General features: G+C 53.3%; 1 protein-coding gene across 1 annotated transcript; it reads right to left on the bottom strand.

The window, feature by feature from the left end:
• Window positions 1–526: 526 nt before the first annotated feature.
• Window positions 527–21,858, bottom strand: Cdh15 (cadherin 15). Its single transcript, XM_057754269.1, has 14 exons — window positions 21,721–21,858; window positions 13,008–13,163; window positions 12,530–12,685; window positions 10,649–10,793; window positions 7,198–7,358; window positions 6,631–6,759; window positions 6,089–6,274; window positions 5,028–5,281; window positions 4,201–4,343; window positions 3,862–4,101; window positions 3,419–3,658; window positions 3,182–3,318; window positions 2,881–3,045; window positions 527–1,888 (listed from the first exon to the last, which is right to left on the bottom strand). Exons 1-14 carry the CDS (start codon window positions 21,760–21,762, stop codon window positions 1,688–1,690), a joined length of 2,355 nt encoding a protein of 784 aa, XP_057610252.1. The 5' UTR covers window positions 21,763–21,858; the 3' UTR covers window positions 527–1,687.
• Window positions 21,859–21,924: the final 66 nt, after the last annotated feature.

Genomic DNA, 21,924 nt, shown 5'->3' on the forward strand with positions numbered 1-21,924 from the left:
TGATGATGGCTGGTGATTCCCATCTTCTTGGTGGACCTACTGGACTCGGTGAGTCCTATTTACCTTGGAGCTGGCCCAGGAACACTTACTGAATATTTGGCAATTTATTCATACTATATCTTGGGACACAGAACTCATTTTTGCCAGTATGGTGTAAAATCTGCTGATTGAAATAAAAGAGCTGAAAACTGAGACCTTAGAAAATTTCCCCTGGGGGCAGGGGAGAGACTTTTAAACCAACGGAACACTATTATGGAAGCAAAGAGTGACTGAACCCCTCTTCAGAGAGAAAAAGGAATGACGCTGCTCCTCGGAGACTAGGACAGTTCAGACTTATCTTTGAAGGTTAAAAGCAGCAATGCAGTTGGGCTAGGAGAGGAAAAAGACTCATAGCTCACCCATCACAGAAACCTTTTCTTGTCCTTTGATTGGAGTGGATTTAAGAGAACTGTGATTTGACAAAATGTGTATTTATTGTTAATTGCCATTAACAGAATTATGGTATTGACCTGTTGATGTTTGTAACTGCTTTAGTTCACTATGAAGGTGTTAGTGGTTAAAAAAAAAAAGTTAGAGTTTGAGAAAAATCTGACATGATGCCAAAAAGTTCATAGATTTGATATGTTTCATAAGACAAATTTGGATTTTGATGCAGCTAGAAACTGTTAAAGACATCCTCGACCAATTTTAAAAGGCCATCCCATGTTGGTCATCCTCCACACCTTTATTTGGAGATATTGTGTCCCTTGGAGCAGGTATATCCTACAGCATTATCTGCTGGCACATGATTAACTCTCTTGACAGAAAGTTGGCTCAAAGGTGCACAGCACCCAGAGAGGCACTCTCCCTTTGTTAGCAGATTATGGTAGTCAATGATGGTAAGACCTTTCTCCACCCAGGCAACCTAAGACAGGGTGTACGTGATGTATGTACCAATGACAGGTAAGTCTGGAAAGCAGAAGAAGACGCCTAAGCCAGGCAGAGTCGTCTGTCCTGTAGCAGAAGCACAGGCTTTATTAAATAAATTAAAAACGGAAGAACATGTGGGGGCCACAGGGGTGGGTCTGCTCCACCTTGACCGAAGGTCAAGGTTATTGACAAGAAATCCAACTTAAAAGTGGCTACAAACAAGATACCCTGACCATGGTGTGCTTATTTGATGTTTTGGATATTAAGGTGGTCCATAGAGATGGATCCACTCCACCCTGACCAAAGGCCAGAGAATTTAAGCCTATTCCTGCTCCTTTAAGGCTATAACAGGAGGTTTGACCCAGGGAGCGGCTGCCTACAGGATGCTTGGTCTAAGGTGTAGTCACTGTATGTCCTGCCTAAAAAACAGAATACTTGATGTTTCAAGTAAGTATTGAAGCAAGTAATTGCTCTGTTTATTTGTATCATGTTAAAGCAATCTTTTGCCTTCTCCCCCACTTGGGATTTGGTGTATATAAGCATATAGAAAATAAATGCAGATGAACTCAATATTTACTGGATTTCCCTCCTGGTTCTACCCTATGTCTCTGTATTTTTTCATCTCTCTGTTCCTCCTATCTAGTTTTCTAACCCACACGCCCCTACCCTGTAACGTGTGAACTCCGTTGAGGCAGGACCCCAACAGATGTCGCCCCAGCATGTGGTTATGACAGAGTGGCCATGTCCAGACAACACATCTGCTCTTGACTCTGCTTCTTCATTGATGCCCATACATGTCTGCCAGCCGGGCAAAGCGGGGGCCCCAGTCACGGAGGTAGTCATAGTCCTGGTCCTCATCTCCCAGGCTGGTCAGGATGGAACTCAGTGTCCCTGCCACAGAGCCATCTCCCTCGTAGTCATAGATGAGGGCTGTGTCATAGGGAGGCACGCTGGGGTCACTGTCCGCAGCCTCCAAGCCCTGTGGGAAAGCCACATAGACCTCAGGACCACTCAGAGGCAAGCCAGGAGCCTTCTTGTGCTCAGTCTTGGCCAAGGCTAAATCTGCCCTGGGTACTGCACCAGATGGGAACCTCTCTTAAGAGGGGTGGGGCAGGTGCAGAATATCTCCCAGTACCTATTGGGCTAGCAAATAAGGTTCTGCTACCTCCAGCCTTTCCCCATCAGCATGGAGAGAAGCAATCTCCTTGATATAGGTGTTCCTCCATCCCCAGCCTCTCAGTAGCCCTTCCTTAAGCATCTGGCCTCAAAGCTGGGAGGTGGTGGTGCACGCCTTTAATCCCAGCACTTGGGAGGCAGAGGCAGGTAGATCTCTATGAGTTCGAGACCAGCCTCATCTACGGAGCAAGTTCTAGGTCAGGCTCCAAAGCTACAGAGAAAAAAAGCATCTGTCCTCCTCCAGAGGCAGTATCTCCATTGCCAATACCTGCACCAGGCTCACCACCCCCAGGGATACCCCTGGTCTGCGGAACTTTCTCTGGGCGGTGTGGGCAGGACATTCCCTGCGTGGCCCAACCTTGCCATCCACCCCGCACTCTGATCATCTTTTGTGAAGACACAATACTCATCCATGTAGTGTTCAAACTGATGCTTTGCCCAGATGGCCGCAATGCATGTGTTGCCCACACCTCACCATAGTAAACATAAGGAGAGAGGTCACGCAACATGCAAGGGTGTGTGTGCCTCACAGAGCGACGGGAAACGGGTGTCATGGCCAGTGCTGGCTGGCCATGTCCTGCTCCAACCCACAGCCTTTGAAAGGTGCCTGGCCAACCCGCTCACCCACCCTCTCCTGTTTTCCTAAGGCTCGGCCAGGGTCCTGCTGGTGAGCTTACCCCCTGACATCCTACAGCATGAGGTCTGGAAGCAGGGTCTGGACATGTGTGTGTCTGTGTGCATGTATGCACACAAGTGTGCATGTGTCCACTCTGTAATCAACCCCAGGGCACCTACATCACTGATGAAGTTGGCAATGTCAGATGGGCTGGTCGGGAGTGCTCGATGTGGCTGTGGCATGTAGCTGAAGGGGGCATCTCGGCGCAGGGGTGGCCTGCCCAGAGAGCGACTGGTGGCCCTTGGTTCCACTGGGTGGCGCAGCTGGTTTATGTCATAAGCGTCCTGTAAGCCAGTAAGCAGTTAAGTTCAGATAGAGTAGGGACCGCCTGGTTGCCAGACCTTCTAGGAGGCTGGTGGGCATTCTAGGGGCTCCTTTCCAGGGATCCGTGTGTCTAAACCATCACTTCGGTCTCCTTACCTGGTCCTCCTCCCCTCCTCCTTGCTCGTCGTAGTTAAGGATGTTGTCCCGAAGGTCCTCTTGTAGCCCATGCAACAGACTCTTGTCAGGTGACTGTCCCCGGAACCGCGTGCGGAGCGCAGCAAGTAAGATGAGAACTATGGAAGCAGGAGAGACTGGCTGCAGTGTGGGCGCTTAGAGGACTTGGGGTGGGGAAGGGATCCAGGAGGGAGGGCAGGACCAAGGACCTGCACTCACCGAGCAGGACCACAGTGCTGGCCAGCACAATGACCAATGCACCCAGGCTGACGCCCACACCTCCTGCTAGCAGTGCAGCGGCCCCAGGCAGGCAAGTGCCATCAGTCCCACAGCGACACACGGTAACGTTCAGCGTTTGCTCTCGCTGCTGGGGTGGCTCCCCGGAGTCCTGGAGCAGCAAGCTCAGGTGGTGCAGGCCCTCAGAGACCTGATGTCGGAGCCTCAAGCGCGCATGGCTCACTGCAGAAGGTGCAGCAGTCAGCAGAAGCTCCGCAATAACCCCGCTCTCTCCCAGAGAGTACCAGAGTCACTGAGTGCCGGTTTCTCCACTACCCATTGAGTACTGTGGAAAGTAAACCCGGCCCCGCCCAAGGATGTAGTCACGGCAATACATTCTGTTGGCTGGCTTATCTCCTAGGTCCCAGGGTTATGGGGCAACGCACCGTTAATCTGGCTGATGCTCCAGTTCCGGCCAAGATCTGGGACCCTAGGGTTCAGCTGGAAATGGAAGGGGGCCCCATGCGGAGGCAGGTCTTCATCCGTGGCACCCAGGAGGAGGCCAGGGCCCTGGTCTGGTTCACTGCACAGACTGCCGGATGGCGGAGGGGCCAGTGCAGGGGCATGGTCGTTGACTTCTAAGATCTCAATGGACAGGGTGCCCGTGGCTGTGCTGGGTGGTATGGCTGGAAGGAAGGGAGAGCTCATAAGCTGCCCTGTCAGTCCACAAAGGAAAGTGCTGGGCTGTGGGACAGAGATGCTACCCAGGGCAGGGGTTCCCTCACCATTGTCCAGGGCCAGGATGATGGCCCTGTACCAGCCGTCCTTCAGAAAGGGTGAAGCAGGGCTCAGCACTCGCTGGGTCTGAATCCTACCCGTGGCCCCATCCACTTGCAGCCAGTCTTCTGGGTCATAGTCCTTGGAATAGCTGTTGGTGGGGAGGGGAGAAGTGGGATGGAGGCCCACCCAACACACCCAGACATGGGGCCACATATCATATATACACTGATTATCACGTACACACCCATGTGTGTGCACCTGCGCCAGCACCATGACACACGAGGAGTAAAAGGGCGATGTGTGGGAACTGGTTCTCTCCTCTCACCAGGTCGGTTCCAGGAAATGAACTTATATGGTCAGGCTGGGTGGCAAGCACCTTAACCCACTGAGCCATGTTGCCAGCCACCAAGTTCCGAAGCTGGTTATCTGGCCTAGCTGCACATGAGGCATGCTCCTGCCCAGTGCCCCTCGGCAACAGGTAGTCTGCATTTCACCCTGCTTAGAACCTAGCACCATGGAGACGCTGTGTCAGACTCAAGACTAGCCGTGAACTTACAGCACCGGGAGCTCTCGCAGAAACAAGGGCCCACGAAAACGGACAGGTCAGCAGTCAGAGACTGGCTAAGATCAGTCTTGGACCATGTGTCCTTACTGGAGCCCAGCCCTGCCCTGTGGGGTGTGGTCAATCCACATGCACATAGGTATCCGAGGGACTCAATACCCCACAGGCCCCCCACCAATTCTCTTTCACCCTCAGAATCCAGATGTACCCTCCACAGGAATGGGACCACTGATCCCTCTCCCCGACCCCCAACACCCCAGGGCATCCCACCTGATTCTCTGCAGCTGCTGTGCATCAGGGTCTCTGGCAGAGAAGGTTGCCACGGAGGTGCCTGGAGGTGCTCCTTCGGCTATGCCCGTCCTCAGTGGGTTCTCTGGGAACACTGGAGCCTCATTGATGTCCTGAACCCACACACTGACCCTGGTCTGGCCCCGCCGGGCCCGAGGGGCAGCTGCCTGCAGTGGGGCCTCATTCTGCACAGACACTCTGAGCTCATATTGCTCACGGCTTTCATAGTCCAGGGGCTGTGGGAGGATGGCAGACACAGCTGAAATCCAAGTGCCAAGATGTCTGTTCTGGAGACTCTGTCCCTGGGCCTGTCCCAACAACCCAGTTTTCCTCCCCCCCTTTAAATCTTGGCACAATAAAAATTATGCATGGCTCAAATATTAATAGGTATGAATTTGCTGGGTGTGGTATGGCAGTTTCATGTGTTACTCAATGGCTACAGTTTTTTTTCTAATTATTTATTTATTTTATCACTAAACTTATTTTTTCAAGATTTGGTTTTGTTGGACTACAGTTTTTGTATGTAGTTATGAGGTGGATAAGCCAGTTGATACTAAGCAGAGGGGCCATCTTGGTTCACAGAGGTCTTCCACTATGCAGGTTTTTGGGAGCAGCATGCAAGAAATTCTCCCTTAAGAGTTCCAGTCTGCCTCAAATTGTCTGACCAGTTTCTTCCAACAAATCTTCAAATGCACCAGCATTCAAATGCATCTGTGTCCACACGTGCGACTGCCTGTGCCTATATTATATCTATACCTGCTTCTGGGTAGGAACGGGACTCATGCTGGTGCATAATTTTACTTAAAAATGTGAACCTAACTAATAAGGAAGGAGAAGGCTGCAGTAATGGCATTTTGTGGGTGCCTCCTACTGCCCAGTCTGGCCGGAGACCCATAGTCAGCACCTAGTCCATCCTGTACTAGCAGTGTACCGATAGGTTAGCCAGCACCTTTCTACCAGTGAGGAACCCAGGGCAAGCTGCAGGAAGATGCCTGTGGTAGACTCTAGCTGAGGGGAATGCCCACGACAGCGGCACGGCTCACCTTGACCACAGACAGCACACCTTCATTGGTCCTGGGGTCTGTGTAGATCTTGAACTGCCCATCAGGATCACCCTCCAGGATGGTGAACCTGGCCACCCAGTTAGGGGACCCAGGCAGGTCTCTGTCCTCCACCTCGAGCCGTCCCACATCCACTCCAGCAACAGCTTCTGCAGCCTCCATGAAGAACTAGGAGAGCCCAGCACCAGTCACTCACCAGATTGGCAGATTGGGAACTGGAATCGTCAGAATGCCCGGCCCTGTGATCCAGGGTGCCTGTCCTTGCTTCTGGCCTAACTACGCTGCTCACTACAGGACATTTCACAGGTCTGTCTTTTCCCGAGCTTCTGATCCAGCCTGCTGTTCCTGGATACGGGACCAACTATCCTCCTCACACAGCAAGGGGCCTGGAGACTTACTCTGGGCTGTGTAGCTGCTTCTCTCTATGGAACCTCACATGTAATCCGTGTTCCTGGGGCCCCTCTATTTCAGGCCCCCTACTCATGCACTGCTCTTCCCCCAGCCCTGAAACCATCCATCTTCACCTCGTCCTTGGTGAACTCAGGGGCATTGTCGTTGATGTCATCTACGGAGATGATAGCTGAGGCTGTGGCAGTGAGGCCATCTCCTGACATGTCTGCCACCTGCAGGGTCAGGTTATACACACCAACCACCTGGGGGACAATGTGACATGAACTCAGATGTGATACCTAGAGACAACCATTTTAGGACAGCAGCTGAGCCACCTACAGCTTGCCCCTTACTGCATCTGCCCCTGCCTCAACCTGTGAGTGAACAAGAGGTCAGTTGTGGTACCAGAAAAGTCAGATGTTAGTTAGGGGCAACAGTAAGCAGATGGCCGGCTGAGGAAGCCGCATCAGTGGCTGGGACAGGAATACCCTGGTGCAGCCGCACAGGCAAGCCTCAGAGGTGTCTTTAGGCATAAGTGACTGGCCCAGAGGGTTAGAACATGATCAAAGAAGGATCAGGGTAAGAGTAATAATCACAACATAAGCTGAGAGGTGGGAAGGCACTGCCCTGTGATCAGCCCTGAGGCTTGAGGGGATCAGCTGTGGAGAACAGGGCCCTCCGTTTCCCTGGGGCTGCCTCACCTCACGGTCCAGCCCCACTTGCACTGTGCGGATCTCTCCAGTATGCTCATCAATGCTGAAGAACTCAGGGGTGCCCTGCTCCAGGATAGAGAACCTGAGAGCAGCATTGTCTGTCTCTGGATCATCGGCGTCCGTGGCCTCAGCCCTGGTTACGAAGGTGCCTAGGGAGGACAGGAGAATGTGGTCCACCATGGGGGCAGATGGGGTGAGGTACCAGTTGGAGCAGAGTGCTCCCAATGTGCACAGACTCCCTCGGTCTGACACTGTAAGCACTGACTGGATAGATAGCCTGCTTTCTCGACTGTGTGTGTCACTGACGGCATATGGCAGCCTCCAGTCCAGGGCTCTCCCACTGTCTTGCCTATACAAGGCTGACCACTGCAGGAGCATTTCAGCAGAGAACCAACGGGTCTTCTACCAGATGCCAGGTCAGCACGTGGAGCTAATGTACCCGGTCGGAACACTAAAGCCACTGGAAACCTCAGACAGCCTTGAACCCTAGGGGTCATACCTACCCAGGTGAAGGATACACAGACACGTGGGTACAGACCCAAGCAGGTACCCAGCATCCTTCAAGGTCCTGCCTGTAGAGAAGTGGTGGCCACTGGGAAGGTGCCACTGGCGGGTGGGTCCTCTTCACCTGTCGCCCGCTTTTCCCTCAGAAGAGATTTGGTCTGACCCTCCCTCCAGAACAGAGGTAAGAAATTTGAGGCAGTGGAGGGGGTCAGGGTGAGAGGACAGGGCTCTGGGGTCCCTGTGTCTCAGGGCTTGGCTTGCTCATGGGTGATATCATTTGCTGGATGCCCTGCTTCAGGCCTACCTTATACAGACAGGAACCCCTCCATGGCTGGGTAATTTCAGCATAGTACTGGCCCCAAGGCTGAAGTCAAGGACAATGCTTCCAGCAAGTTCTTGGTCATGGGACTCAGATTCCCAGTCCTGTGCTCTGGGAGTGTTCTCTGACACACAGGTAAGGAAATATAGGTGTGAGGAGTCAACTCCCCCATCAGAGAAGGGGCTGCAGCGTGGTGGGGGCAAGGCACCCTGAGCTGATTTGGAAGCAGATGTATCACCAGGAGCTGGAACCAGTGTGCTGTGACTCAGACAGGTATGAATGAGTTCACATGTGTGTTCACATGTGCACATGTCCAGATGTGTGTATATTCAGATATGAGAACACTTCCCAGATGCACGGAACATCAGACTATGAGAACAAGAATCACAACTCCAGAGGCTACAGCAATGGCTTGGAGTTTAAGAGCGCTAGCTAGCTGGGCGGTGGTGGAACTCGCCTTTAATCCCAGCACTGGGGAGGCAGAGACAGGCGAATCTCTGTGAGTTTGAGGCCAGCGAATCCCAGGACAGGCTCCAAAGCTATAGAGAAAACTTGTGTCGAAAAACAAAACAAAATAAACAAAAAAAAAAAAAGGAAAAGAAAAAGAGAAAGAGAAAAGAGCACTAGCTATTCTTGCAGAGGCCCAGGTTTAATCGCTAGAGTCACGTCATCTAGTGATTCACAAACATCCTAACTTCAGTCTCAAGAGATCCAATGCCCTCTTCTGGTCTCTAAGCACCCTGCATGTACATGGCATACAGATAAGACACTCACACACATACACAATAATAAAAAGAAATACAACGCTACACGTCTACCCAGAAGAAAATCAGCATTTACATACAGTGGGGAGAAGGGCCCAAAGGATGATAAAAAGCTGCCTGGGTAGTGGGGCGGGGGAAACGACAGTTCTAGCCCATGACTGTGGCACTAAAAAAATGCCACAAGGACTCTGTAAGGAGCTGAAGCTGGAAGGGGGATCTTGAGGCATAATGAGAGACATGCAGTCTGGACCAGGACTGTGTAAAAATGTCTGTGCCCTGGGGTCAGGCCTTCCCTGCCCTCTGAAGAGGGCTGGAGCAGAGCCGAGGCCGCTTCCGGTGTCTTCAAGAGCAACCTCTGCTGGGAAGGGTGGGGGTTAGAAAACTCTCCTTGGGCTTGCTGGCCAGGCAGAGAGAGATGGAAACACCCAGAAGAACCACTTGTGGCTCACCACGACTGGGGTGGAACTGGGGTCAGCCCAGCCCCCTATCCACTGGCACACCAGCCCCTCCCTGTGACGGGGGACCAGCTCCAGGGCGGGCAGGCCACTCTGTCCCAGGGGATTGTAATGGCCAAACACTGTGTGGACCTGGTGAGGTGGGAGGCACACAGGGAGAGATGGCAAGATCAGGAGAGGTAGAAAGTCTGGTAAAGAGAAGGAAGGAAAGGCTGCAGGACTAGAACACCTGACCCAATGGTTCTCTGTCCTTACAGACTCATTATTATGGAAATTACAACTGGATAAGGTCAGTAGATGCCAGTAGACAGGGGTGGGGGTGGGGGGTGCGCATGTATTTCCTGACTTTGGTAATTACAGAGAGCTTTCAGAACACACTGACATTGTAAGAATATTTGGTATCCAGTCCACAGTCAAGCAGCTGAGTGAGAAGACAAAACAGAAAAAAAAAGTTTAAACAGATAAACAGGTCCCTGCAATGGGCTTTAGTTTTGGCTTTTCAGTAAGTCTGGAATTAGGCCAGAATAAAGACTCTAAGCACACTGTTACTTTAACTCTTGACAAATGGGCAAATGAGATGGGATAGGATGAACCTGAGGGCAAGAGGGCCGGACTCTGCTGCTCGTGTGCTTCAGGCTCCCTGAAACCCTCGCCCAGTCCAGGTTTGAACCATTGGGAGCAGGCAACGAGGAAGGGAGGGGGAGTGGGCACAGCGCTCCGCCTGGCCCTGCCCAGCCAGCCTGCCTGAGGAAGGCCAGGACAGGTGTATGATTTTGAAGGGGTCCTTGGAGGAAAGGGCAGAGTCTCATGTAGCCAAGGCTGGCCTCAGATTGCACAGGTAACTGAAAACGACCTTAAACTCTCAGGCTCCCTTTCCCAAGTGCTGGGTTCACATATATGTGCAGTCACAACAGGTTGGGCTCTTTGAGATCAAACTGCACCTGAAGCAGCAGCCAGAGGAGGCCCTGCTCCAGGCTGTGGAGTTCCCTCTGGAGGACGAAAACGGCACTGGGGTAAGCTCAGGCTCCGTGGGTTCATTAGACAGGACCGAACGGTTCCCTGAAAAGCTTAGCTTCACGTTATGCAAAGTTCACCACCATGAAAGGGAGAGGAAAGACTGGAACACAGACACCCGGAAGCTTTTTGTGCAGGTCAATTCTTTTTTGGGGGGTGGGGATGGCGTTGAGACAGGGTTTGAAGGTCAAATCCATATTGACATGGGAAGTATGAAGGAGATTGCTTCCTTACACTCGACCCTTTGGATGAGTTTAGAACTGTCAATTCTGCAGTGCATAGAGATTCACCTGGCATGCCAGGCAAACGCGCACTGCAGAGCAGAGGGGCAGGGGCAGCTGCATCTCTAGTTTGCACCTGGACCTTCTGAAGACCCAGCTCACCTGGGATGGCACCCTCCAGGATGCGGCCCCTGAACACGTCCTGTAGGAAGACTGGCCGGTTGTCATTTTGGTCCACCACAACGATCTCCAGGTCCGTGGGCTCCTCCAGGGTAGAGCCACCCAAGTCCAGGGCAAAGGCCCTTAGCTGTCCAAACAGAAGGCAAGGGCTGGCTATGTGACTCCTAAAGCCATGCAGAAGGAACAGCAAGGACCCATGGGCTGAACACAGGTGATGGGCACATGGGACGGAGCATACGCGTGGGCAAGCACCTTTTCCCTGAACGGAGCCTGCTTTCTCCCAGCATACAGGCTACACCGTCTCTCCTTGGCTGCCAGGCCACTCACTGAACATCTCGTCAATGAAGTGATCTACTCACTAAGGTTCTGGGTTTATCTCCTTTACTCTGTGATTTTGGCTTCTTTCAAAATTTACCACATTGCTCCTTCATTTTTTTTTGTTTGTTTTTTGTTTTTTGTTTTTCGAGACAGGGTTTCTCTATGGCTTTGGAGCCTGTCCTGGAACTAGCTCTGTCGATCAGACTGGTCTTGAACTCACAGAGATCCGCCTGCCTCTGCCTCCCAAATGCTGGGATTAAAGGTGTGCGCCACCATCGCCCGACTCCTTCTTCATTTTAGACAGGGTCTATGAACCCTGCTGCCTGGAACTCTGTAGACTAAGCTGGCCTTGAACTTACAGAGGTCTGTCTGAGCTATGACTAGCCTAAGTCATTTTACTTTTTGGAGCAGGGTTTCATATGAGCTTAGGACATTTTAATCTGCTTCCTTTTGGAGAAAGGCATGACAGAATTTCCACTCAGGAGGCAGAGACAGGCAGAAGGTGAATTCAAGCCCAGCTAGAGATACACAGGAAGACATTGTGAATCACACTTAAGAAGAAAATCGTCTCATAGATTCCTCTGTAGGAAGGCCATAGCAGTCTCTCAAATTGGAAGAATGTCTCAAGGATGTCAAAGAAATCCTTGAGACAGGCAGTGGTAGTGCACACCTTTAATCCCAGCACCTGAGAGGCAGAGGTTGGCGAATCTGTATGAGTTTGAGGCCAGCCTGGTCTACAGAGCAAGTTCCACGACAGCCAAAGCTATCTCAGACCAACCCTCCTCCCCTGCCAAAAAAAAAAGAAAGAAAAAAGAAAAAAACTTTGGTCCCTGGAAAAATGGAGGCAGAGAACTACCCTGCCTCCAGACAGATAGGATGCAGCCCACAGGATCCTGGCTACAATACGCGGGTTCCTCATGATTTTACCTGGTTTTAGTTTTGTACCAGGTTTGTGATCTGTAACCCAGGCTGACTTCAAACTCATCTATCTTAGCCTCCTAAGGATCACAGGTCTGTAACACTATGGAAAGCTCTATTTATTTGGTCACGTTGGGGATGGAATCCAGGGCCTTTACATGTTAGGCAAGCACCTACATCTCAGTCTGGCAGATAACTATTTGCAGAAAACCCAAAGGAGGTTCTGGGCTCATATCCTGGCCTTGGGCACACTTCAGTGTGACTCTTACCTCCCTTCCTGAACCCCAACACTGCAATGGTAGTGAGGCCCCCTTGGTGGCCAATCACACCTCGGAGATCATCTTTTGCTGCTGATGGTAACACTATTTGGGAATTCTTTATGATATACCTATCCACCACCTGGTGGCTCCAGGGAGAGCTGGCTGTCATGTCAGCTCAGCAGCTGCAAAGATGCTCTCGCCTCCAGAGGAACACCCAGCCCTACTTCAAGGCCTCAAACACTGAATCCTCAGATGTGGGCCCTATGGGGACCAGATCTTGCTTCAGAAGCATCTGACCTAGAGCCTGTCAGGTGGGGAGCAGAGGCCTGAGGAGGAGGAAGGAACCCAGCTTCCAATCAGGCCCTACCCTGAAGCGGTCCGTCTTCTCACGGTCCAGCGTGGCATTGAGGTACACCCTCCCCGTGAACTTGTCGATGGAGAAGACATTTTGGGGCTCCTCATCCACGCCGGGCCCCTGGATGCTGTAGATGACACTGCCCAGCTGTTGCTTATCAGACTTGATCTGTGGGACAGGAGTGGGGCTTAGTGAGGGTCAGAGGGCACCCCGACACCTTCATGTTCTTCCCCAGCAAAGGTCCTAGGCTCTGAAGCCCAACACGTTCCCTTCCTAAACTCAAGCCCTGCTCCAGAGCATCCTGGGCCCGGTAGCCAGTTACACTCCAAGTATGCAGATGGCTGATTGTTGATGTCCCAGGTTTACTCGTACTGCTGAATAAAAAAAGCATATGTCTTCCAGGGGCGCATAGCCTGGGGACATGCCCAGATCCAAGAGGATCATTAAGAAACGAGGAAATACCCCATGCCCCCTCCCACCGTTCCCTTACCTGCACCAGTGGGTAGGGGAGGCGTTTGTGGTTCTCAGACACACTGATGGGTGGGATGACCCAGGCTCTCCGCACACGGCCTGGGGCTGGTCCCCGACGCCAGGGGTACAGGGTGCTGGGCTCTGGCTCAGGGAGTGCCCAGGGCAGGCCAAGGCTCTAAATACAGATGGGACACAGTCATACAGGGTATAGGGGTACCAGGGTGACATCATTCTTGGGGCTGTGGTTGGGCCCTATGCCTTCTGGTAGTGTAACCACAGAAGAGTATAAGCTATGTGGGCCTAGGCAGTCACATCCTGGGGTGTTTAATTTTCAAATTTCTCATACGGGTGTTTCCTCTCCCATGCACCTGTCTCCTCTCCTTGACTAGAGCCCAGAAAACAGGTTGTGTCCACAATATAATCTGACCCCTAGAAGTAGAGTTTATTGGCTAGCTGGAGGCAATGTGAAGGTCTGCACTTTTTCTGAGGTCCCTGTGAGGTCAGGTGCCAACAGGGCCCAGGAAAGTGCCCCCTTGCTTCCTAGGAATGAGGGCCAGGAGGATGTTCAGCAGCTGGTGGGGCCAGAGACTCAGGTAGAAGTAGGGTCACTGCATTAGGGTGAGAAATGGCATGTGTCCTTCCTCAGCCTCACAGCCTAAATGTCACAAGTGCCTGCTCTTATCAGAAGAGGCCACATGAGCGGAGGGGCTCCTAAGTACCTGTGTCCAACTTTGACCTACACAGACTCACCCTAGCCACCCAGGGCAGTAGGACCTAGTGTCTGAAACCTCCCTCTGCCACCAGGCCTGGTACTTGATTTCAGACACTTCCAGAAACAGGGCCAGGGAGTTCAAGAGGGGATGGCTGCTCTCCTATGGCCTGCGGTGTGAACAGGGAGGGGATGTGCTCAGGGCACCTCATCCAGCTTCTCAATATTGCTTCGCAGAAGGAATGTCTGAACTGCCAGGTCCCTAGGCAGACAAGGACAACGAGGAGCTTATTTAAGCCGTGTTTTACAGTGGAATCTTGATGTCTGTGACCAGGATTAGGGGTATGGAGGGCCAGGGAAGACAAGCTCTTCAGAGGCCAGGGACTGGGCTGGGACACAGTCAGAGCTGCTCGGGGTACAGGGTGACCCTGGGCTTGCTGTATGGCTCAACTAAGGGGGTGGCTGGGAAAAAGGGATAAATTTCATAACTGGATCAAAGTTCTGGAAATCCAGGACTCTTGGGATACTCTCTTCCTCCTCATCACCCAGGCAGCAGCTGCCTAGAAGAGCTGAACCAGAGACGGCTTGGCTTGGTATCCAAAGAGACTCACTCCCAAAAAATAACCCGAGTTTCATCTCTGGAGAACACGTGGTAAAAAGAGATTTGATATCCACAAGTTGTATTCTGGCCTTCAAATGAAACGTGTATGCTCCCACCACAATAAGTAAATGTAACTCAAGAGAAAAAAGCAGTGTCTGGAGGTTGTGTGGCTGCAGACAGGAGAGGAAGTCAAGTCTCTAAGCACAGAGGGCGCATTACTGAGCCCCGTTCTCCCAGACCCACCGCCATTACCTGATTGTGACTGCAGATAGCCCCACCCCTCAGAGGGTGAAACTACAGATTGGAGAAGAGACTTGTCTATCAAGTAAATGACAGACCACACAGCAGCTCCCCAAGGCATCCCCGACCTGGTTCTCACAGGTGACTTCCATCCGTGGTTTGGGGATGGATCTTACCTTGAGTGCTCCACCCTCCAGTTCTTCCTTGTTCCACTCCTTAATTTGGAGAGGCGATGAGAACCTGTCATCTGAGGACTTTGGGGACACCCTTGTGAACACTGGCTCCACTGGTACTTCTGAAAGACCCCTCACCCCAAAGCACAGCCCGGTCGAGGCTGCCATGACGGGTGTGGATGTTGGCCATGTGTTGACCTCACTGTCCACAGCACAGGCTGACTAGGAACAAAGCCTAGGGCAGCCGTATGCTTCCAGGGTGCTGGGAGGTTGTCAGGCCAATGCTAGGTGGGCCACAGCCTGGCAGGATTTGTGGAAGTGATGGGCATGGGGGGTTCTAGCACACAGGGACTGCATGGTTTGGAAATGCTCTCAGCATTCATAGCTGTCCATAGCTGCACTCCCCTGGTCCCACGGGAGGGCCAAGGGCAAGCAAAGGGGCCAATCCTTCAGACTCCCTGCTGGCCGGCCTTGTGGAGCCAAGGGCAGGGGGATTGGGAGACTTCAGTCACCGCCTCAGGGCTAGTCACATGCCTTCTCTTTACAGTTGTTTTGGGGGCAGAGGGACAAGTGTGGAGGTCAGAGGACACCTTGCAGGATTTTGTTCTCTCCTTCCACTATGTAGGTTCTAGTGACACACTTGGATCTTAGATGGCAAATCCGAAACCTGCTGGGCGTCTTACTGCCTGTCACAGGCCTTCTCTTGGTGACTTCCCTCCTCACAGGCTCTGTCCTACAGAGTGGTGCTTTCCTAGACACTGTCCTGTCCACAGGTGCAGTCTCAGGAAGCAATGTGAAAAGTACAGCTGTGTTTTCCATGTAGTCTCATTCTAGTTAATGTAACTGCTTTGGGCCAGCAGCTGCCTTTGCTGTATACAGTACCAGATCCAGATGCCAGCTATCAGAACTATGGCCAGCCTTAGCAAGGATGAGACCCAAGGGTGCCTGTATGAGAATGTACTGTCAGTAGGGGTTGCCACGTGGAAGTAGCAGATCCCTGAGTGGGAGGAGCTCAGATCTCAACTGCCCTCGGCTCAGACTGCTGTTCTGTTCTTTGTTTTTATCTTATATAGTCCGGGGTGGCCTCAAACTCACTCTGTAGCTAGAGATGACCCTGCACTCCTGCCTCTACTTCCCAAGGATGTGTGTGTGCGCACACGCACTCACACGCACACCTGAGTGTATATATATACTCTCTACATACAAGTGCCTCAAATGCCTCCCTCTTTAAGGTCACCCCCTCCCTACCTGGGACAGATGCTGGGATTATCCATGTGTGGGGGGGAGTCCTGGATAGTCCTCAGGACAGAGCAGGGCTGGGAGTGTGGAGGGCAGAGCCATCACACACAGGTGCTCCAAACACAGCACTGAACGTGCCGGCCCCACCCTCAGCATGGCTCCCACACAGCCAGAGCCCGGCCCTTTCCTCAGTGTGGTCACTTTCCCTCCCAGCCACTCCACTTGGAATGACAGGTGGGCTGGTATCAGGTTCCCCAAGGACATCCCCCCCCCACAGCTTTACTCTTGCTCACACCTAAGGAAGCTCCCACTTGGCTCTATTCCAAGCAAGGGAGCTGAGAGGCCCAGGCAGGGACCAGAAAGCAGGCAGCCAATTTCTCTCTGGAAGAAGGTCATGTGGAGGCTGGAGAGATGGCTCAATGTTTAAAGGCACTTATCGCTCTTACAGAGGAACCAGGGTTCGGTTCCTGGGACTCACATGGTGGCTAAAGAGCCTTCTGTAACTTCAGGCCCAGTGTGGGGAAGGGATCTGACATGTTCTTCTGGCCTCCTCAGGTACTGCAAGCATGTGGTACACACACATGCACCAGGCAAATCACATAAAAATAAAGTTAAAAAATTATAAAAAAAAAATCAGGTGGTGGTGGCGCACGCCTTTAATCCCAGCACTCCAGAGGCAGAGGCAGGCGGATTTCTGTGAGTTCAAGCCCAGCCTGGTCTACAGAGAGAGTTCCAGGATAGGCACCAAAGCTACAGAGAAACCCTGTCTTAAAAAACCAAAAAACAAACAAAAAATTCATATATATATATATATATATATATATATATATATATATATATATATATATATATATATATAGGGGGGGGCTGTGTGAACAGCACTTACACGCAGGGAGTCCTGCTGGCAGGACTGGGCCATAGGGGCACCACCTCCTCTGTCAGAGTCTATCAGCTCCCATCAGTTCCATGGCAGTCTACTGCTCACTCTGGGCAGAGCAGACAGCTTCCCTCCTTGTGGGGTTGCCAGCTAGCTACCCACTCTCTCCCTACCCCCGCTTCCACTAAGCTTAGTCTCCCCTTCAGCTGGATCCCTGGCAGTGGCTGGTTGGGGGTGTTGGCACTCTGAGGGCAGCAGGGAGGGAGCGGCCAGCCAGCCAGGAGGCCACTTGGATTTCAGCCTCTCTGTGTCTCTTCCTACAGCGCACATGGACAGCCAAGGCCCAGGAAGGCACTGGCCCTGTGGGTACCTGTTTTGAGATCAAAGGCTCTGGCTCAGGCTCCACTCTCCTGTCCTGTTCCCCAGCCCAACTGCAGTAGTCAAGATGGGAGCACTTGCTCCCCAGCTACCTACTCCACAGCCCCCCACGGCAACTAGGGTCACCCACAGTAAAGTCCCATCGTTCACTTGGTCCTAGAGTCCAGGGAGCAGAGGACCCTGTTCAAGAGGAGGATGAGTCTGGAGGGGCCAGAGTTCTGCCTAGGCAGCTCTAGCCTCACAGATGGCAGCTTGGCCTTAGAACCTGCCAAGACCAGCACCATAGCCGCTTCTAGGTCAGAGTGGTGTTCCTACCAGGCACACACCTGCCTGCTTGGCATGGGAACCAGGGCTACAGCCTCCATGGACACAGGAGCGTTTTTTGCCAGAGCTCGATGGCAGACCCTGAGATGTGGCTGAGAGTTGCCTTGGGGGAAGTCTGGCTTCATCTTCCTCCCCTCAGGATGGCATGTGGGTTGGGATCTGGGGTTCTTTGTGACATCTAAGGATGGCAGAGGGGGGGCACCTTAACTCATAGCTCTAAGACAGGGTCAGAGGGGCTGAGTCATCTGCCCAAAGCCACACAGGCAGAGTTGGCACCAGAGGTACGACAGGCAGATGCCATCTGTAGTGCCTGTCCTGTTTTGGGCAAGGCTGTTGAGAATGGGAGTTCCCAGGCTCTCTGAAGCCCCTGCGGCCTGGGAAAACCTCCCACCCTCCTCCTAGTCCTGCTTCCTCCACCAGCTGCTCCAGCCAGCACCCACGGGCTTGGCAGTGACTGGGTGTGGTCAAGGCAGGGCGGTCAAGGCAAAGCCTGGGAACCTGGAGCCTCTGGCCTGTCCACAGCCCAAGTTCATGAGGTCACAGAACCACAGTGCCTTGGCAGGGCCATGTGCCCAGATCAGAGGCTGCAACGGTATGAGTGGGTGACCAACGGGCAGGCCACAGCCAGCTTCCGGCTCTTGGGAGGCATTTGAGTAGCCCATCCTGTATCTTCTCACCCAACCCCCTCCCCAGATGATGTGGCAGGCAGGAGGCAAGGCTGGGGGCTGCCTTGGGAAGCTAGGACATCCAGTGCTTAGGACAAAGCCATGTGGCCCCAGCGGCTCATCCGTCCCCTACATCCAGGACAGAGGACAAGGACGGAGGTCCCTGGAAGGTGACTTCGTGGGCAGGTACTCCCACACTGATCTACTCCTCTGTCCCCTGTCAGACTAAAGCTGGACAGGAAATATATTCTTTCTCCACAGTAGACACCCAATGCGTCCCAGCTCATCCCAGCCCTGCTCTTGAGCAAGAACCAACCCAGCTAACAGTCTGGAGGCTCCTCGGGCCATCCAGGGCCACTGATCTGAACCAAACTCCTAAGTCAGCTACCCTCTGGGGTCTTTCCTGACCCCCAACCCCAAGGAGCTGCAGAGTGATAAGGGTTCTGCCATGCATGAAGTATGTGCGTCAGTCACTGCCAGTGTCCGGTTCTCCCGCACTCTACCGTACGATCCTGAACAGAGGTTCTGGGGACAGGGGGATGGGATTGACTGGGAAGTCCCAAGTGCTCTGGCCATGAGAGGAAGGTGTCTGCTCCATCTTGGCAGAGCTAATGGCCTGGGATGGGGGTGGAGGGCACAGGAAACCCCTACACTGACTCTCCACAGGCTTCTCAGGCCTGCACACCTCCCACAGGCTGGAATCCACAGCCACTTCATTCCTGGACAACCAGCATGCCAGGAATGAGCCCAGCTGTTGGCCGGGCCTAGGATGGCCCCACATTCCCACTGTGGGACCACACTGTCCAGCTGCTGCAGGCATCAGGGAGTGAGGAGGGGGCAGACAGGCAGCTGTTCCCTCTGATCAGACTAGCCCTGCCTGTCTGACAGCACAGACTGGGTACAACGCTCACTCGGAACCACAAGCCGCCTCCCTCTAGGCTACCAAGTCACTGCCGACTGCAGGCTGGACCAGATGGAGCTGAGGCCCTTTCCCCAGCACCAGTGAACAGTCCCCAAAGGTACCGCTGAGGCCCATCTTTCCTTCAGAGGCCATGTGGCTTCCTTGGTCCCTAGATGAAAGTGAAGTAGGCCCACTCAGTGGACGGAGATCTCTGGACCATCTGTCCTCCTTCTCAATGCAGATCAGGACTAGCAACTAGAGAGACTGAACCCCAAGTGCAGGGACTGGGGAAGGGGGTCAGCTTTATGAAGAGTGTATTGTTGTGTGTGATACTGAGGTTAGATCCCAAGTTTCAACCAGGCTAGGCAAATATTCTACCACTGCTTACATCCCAGGCTGCTTTGACTTTCTTTAGAGGCAAGGAATCCATATATTGACTGCCCAGGCTGGCTGTCAACTTGTGGATTTTTCTGCTTCAACTTCCTGAGCAGTAGAATTATATAGGCCTGGTGGTGATGGGGAGCAGTTCTCAACACAATCTAACCCCTGTGCTGCCCTAGAGTTCAGGAAGTTCAGATTTGTTGTTGCTGTTGTTTTGTTTTTCGAGACAGGGTTTCTCTGTAGCTTTGAAGCTTGTCCTGGAACTCGTTCTGTAGATCAGACTGGCTTCCAATTCACAGAGCTCTGCCTGCCCCTGCCTCCCGAGTGCTGGGATTAAAAGTGTGTGCCCACCCAGCTAAGGGAGTTTAGATTTTAGGGGGAACCTGGATAGGGAGACAATGGAGCAAGGTGTGAATCTGTGTAGAACCCACCACTCACCCCCAACCCGAGGAGCCCAAGACAGAGTTACTGGGCCAGTATGACCAGGGAAAACCCCCATAAGGGGGAGGCAGGATCCCAGGACCCATGCATGTGGGTAAGAGTGTGAAAGCAGGCCGGGTGGTGGTGGCGCACGCCTTTAATCCCAGCTCTTGGGAGGCAGAGGGCAGGTGGATCTCTGTGAATTTGAGGCCAACCTGGCCTACAGAGTGAGTTCCAGTGCAGCCAAGGTTACATGGAGAAAGCCTGTCTCAAAAATTAAAAAATAAAATAAAAATTAAAACAAAAAGAAACCCAAAGGGGTGAAAGCTGAGTAGTGTGGGGGAGGGGGGCACATACATGGGGCAGGGGGACAGGCCGGAGGAGTCCCCCATGCTGGAGGTAATTTGAGTGCTGTCTTGAAGTAAGTTCAAGAGGCCAGGCCTCAGGGGCTGGTCCCTGCCCCCACCTGACTTCTAGGGACTCCAGATGCGACAGAGAGGGGGGCTTGAGGAGGGAGGGGAAGAAGGATGCTACCTAGCACTATCCAGTCTGCAGTGGGTGTGCAAGAAACTCGGGGGGCTTTCAGGGTGATCTCAGCAAGCTCCCAGTCTTGGGGGTGCTGGTAAAGAATGTTGCTGCAGCCAGTGGGGAGCCTCTGATGGGTCCGGTGTGGGGTCTTAGGGTCCCCCCAAGGTCAGGGGTGGAGGTGCGGAGAGATGTAGGGCTGACGCCCCAAGGCCAGTTGCTAGAGGGTCGTCCTGGCCAGGCTCCCATCAGCTGCCAGGGACTGAAACCTGAGCAGAGCTGCAAGGACTGTGGGAATTTGAGGGGACCAAGAAAGTCCTGGAGAGGGTTCTCAGAGGGGATGGGACCCCTCCCCCCCGCCATACACACACACACACACACACAGTGCTGGCTGACCACTCTTAAACCACAGCACTTCTTTGTGCTTGCCACCTGTTGTCTCCGAGTCGTAGAGGCTGTCCACACCACATTGCCATCTCTGTGGCAGGGGACCCTGGCAGGGGACCAAAGAACCCACATACCCCTGTCCTGGCCCTAGCACAGGGCCATTGAGCAACTTGTCTGGGGAGGGCCAACACCGGGAGATATTGGGGACCTGGGCTGTGTCTACATTTCCCTGTGCCATGTTAGGAAGACGGGGTACTAGGGACGGAAGGATCTGGGGACCACAGGCAACTCCATCTCCAGGTGGACACAGAGGCCCAGTGGCTGTCTTGGTCAGGCTATAGCCGCTGTAAACTGAGTGTGTGCTGGGCTGCTCTGGGTCCTGAGGGCTGAGTTGCAGCTGACCAGGACCATGGGGCAGGGACTCAGACTCCACCAAGACCAACCAGGGACAAAGACCCCTCCTGCCGCAGCCGGAGTTTCACGGATCCCATGGCTTCCTGCCCCATCTCCCTGCCCCATGCTCTGGAATACAAGGATCTCACAAGACTGCCCACCTCGGGCTCTGGGAGGCTCCAAGGAGGCAGCTGTAGTCACTTCCAAACTGAACTGCCCACCTCGGGCTCTGGGAGGCTCCAAGGAGGCAGCTCTAGACCATGGTGTTCTCTGCCTCGGAGCAATGCATCCCAGTCTTAAACCATCTTGCTTACTTGTGTGTAGGAGAGGTGGCTCACCTTCTTTCTGGAAGCCCCTAAGCACAGGATACCCCTTTCCAACAATGCACCAGAGAGTGTGGCCCACCCTGGACACTGCAGGCAGCAGTTCTCAGGCCCCCTAAGACACTCAGGGCCAGTGGCCCCCGACAAAGCTATCTTATAGCTAGAGGCAGGGATGCCACAGGGCTCAGAAGCTTACCTGGGCAAGAAGCCCGAGGGCGAAGAGCAGAGGAGAACCCATTGGGACAGCGGTCGGTCGAAGAAGAGCCGAGGGCAAGAGCCAGTGGGACGGCCTCTACCCCCACGCGGAGAGCCAGAGCCAGAACCACCCGTCTGAGTGACAGCACAAGTGCTCAGGGCAGCAGGGCAAGGGACTGCACGTGTGCCGTGGGGCGGGGCTGGG

Source organism: Chionomys nivalis, chromosome 21, assembly GCF_950005125.1.
Source record: "Chionomys nivalis chromosome 21, mChiNiv1.1, whole genome shotgun sequence".
Taxonomy (NCBI): domain Eukaryota; kingdom Metazoa; phylum Chordata; class Mammalia; order Rodentia; family Cricetidae; genus Chionomys; species Chionomys nivalis.

What these genes read in the sequence shown, in the direction of transcription:
- Cdh15 (XM_057754269.1), bottom strand. Translation starts at nt 21,762, where the DNA reads ATGGGTTCTCCTCTGCTCTTCGCCCTCGGGCTTCTTGCCCAG. An exon ending in CAGCACTGTGGTCCTGCTCG is followed by an intron (nt 3,319 to 3,418) that starts GTGAGTGCAGGT and finishes CTGCTTCCATAG; the next exon opens with TTCTCATCTTACTTGCTGCG. An exon ending in TTGCCAACTTCATCAGTGAT is followed by an intron (nt 1,889 to 2,880) that starts GTAGGTGCCCTG and finishes GCTTTCCCACAG; the next exon opens with GGCTTGGAGGCTGCGGACAG.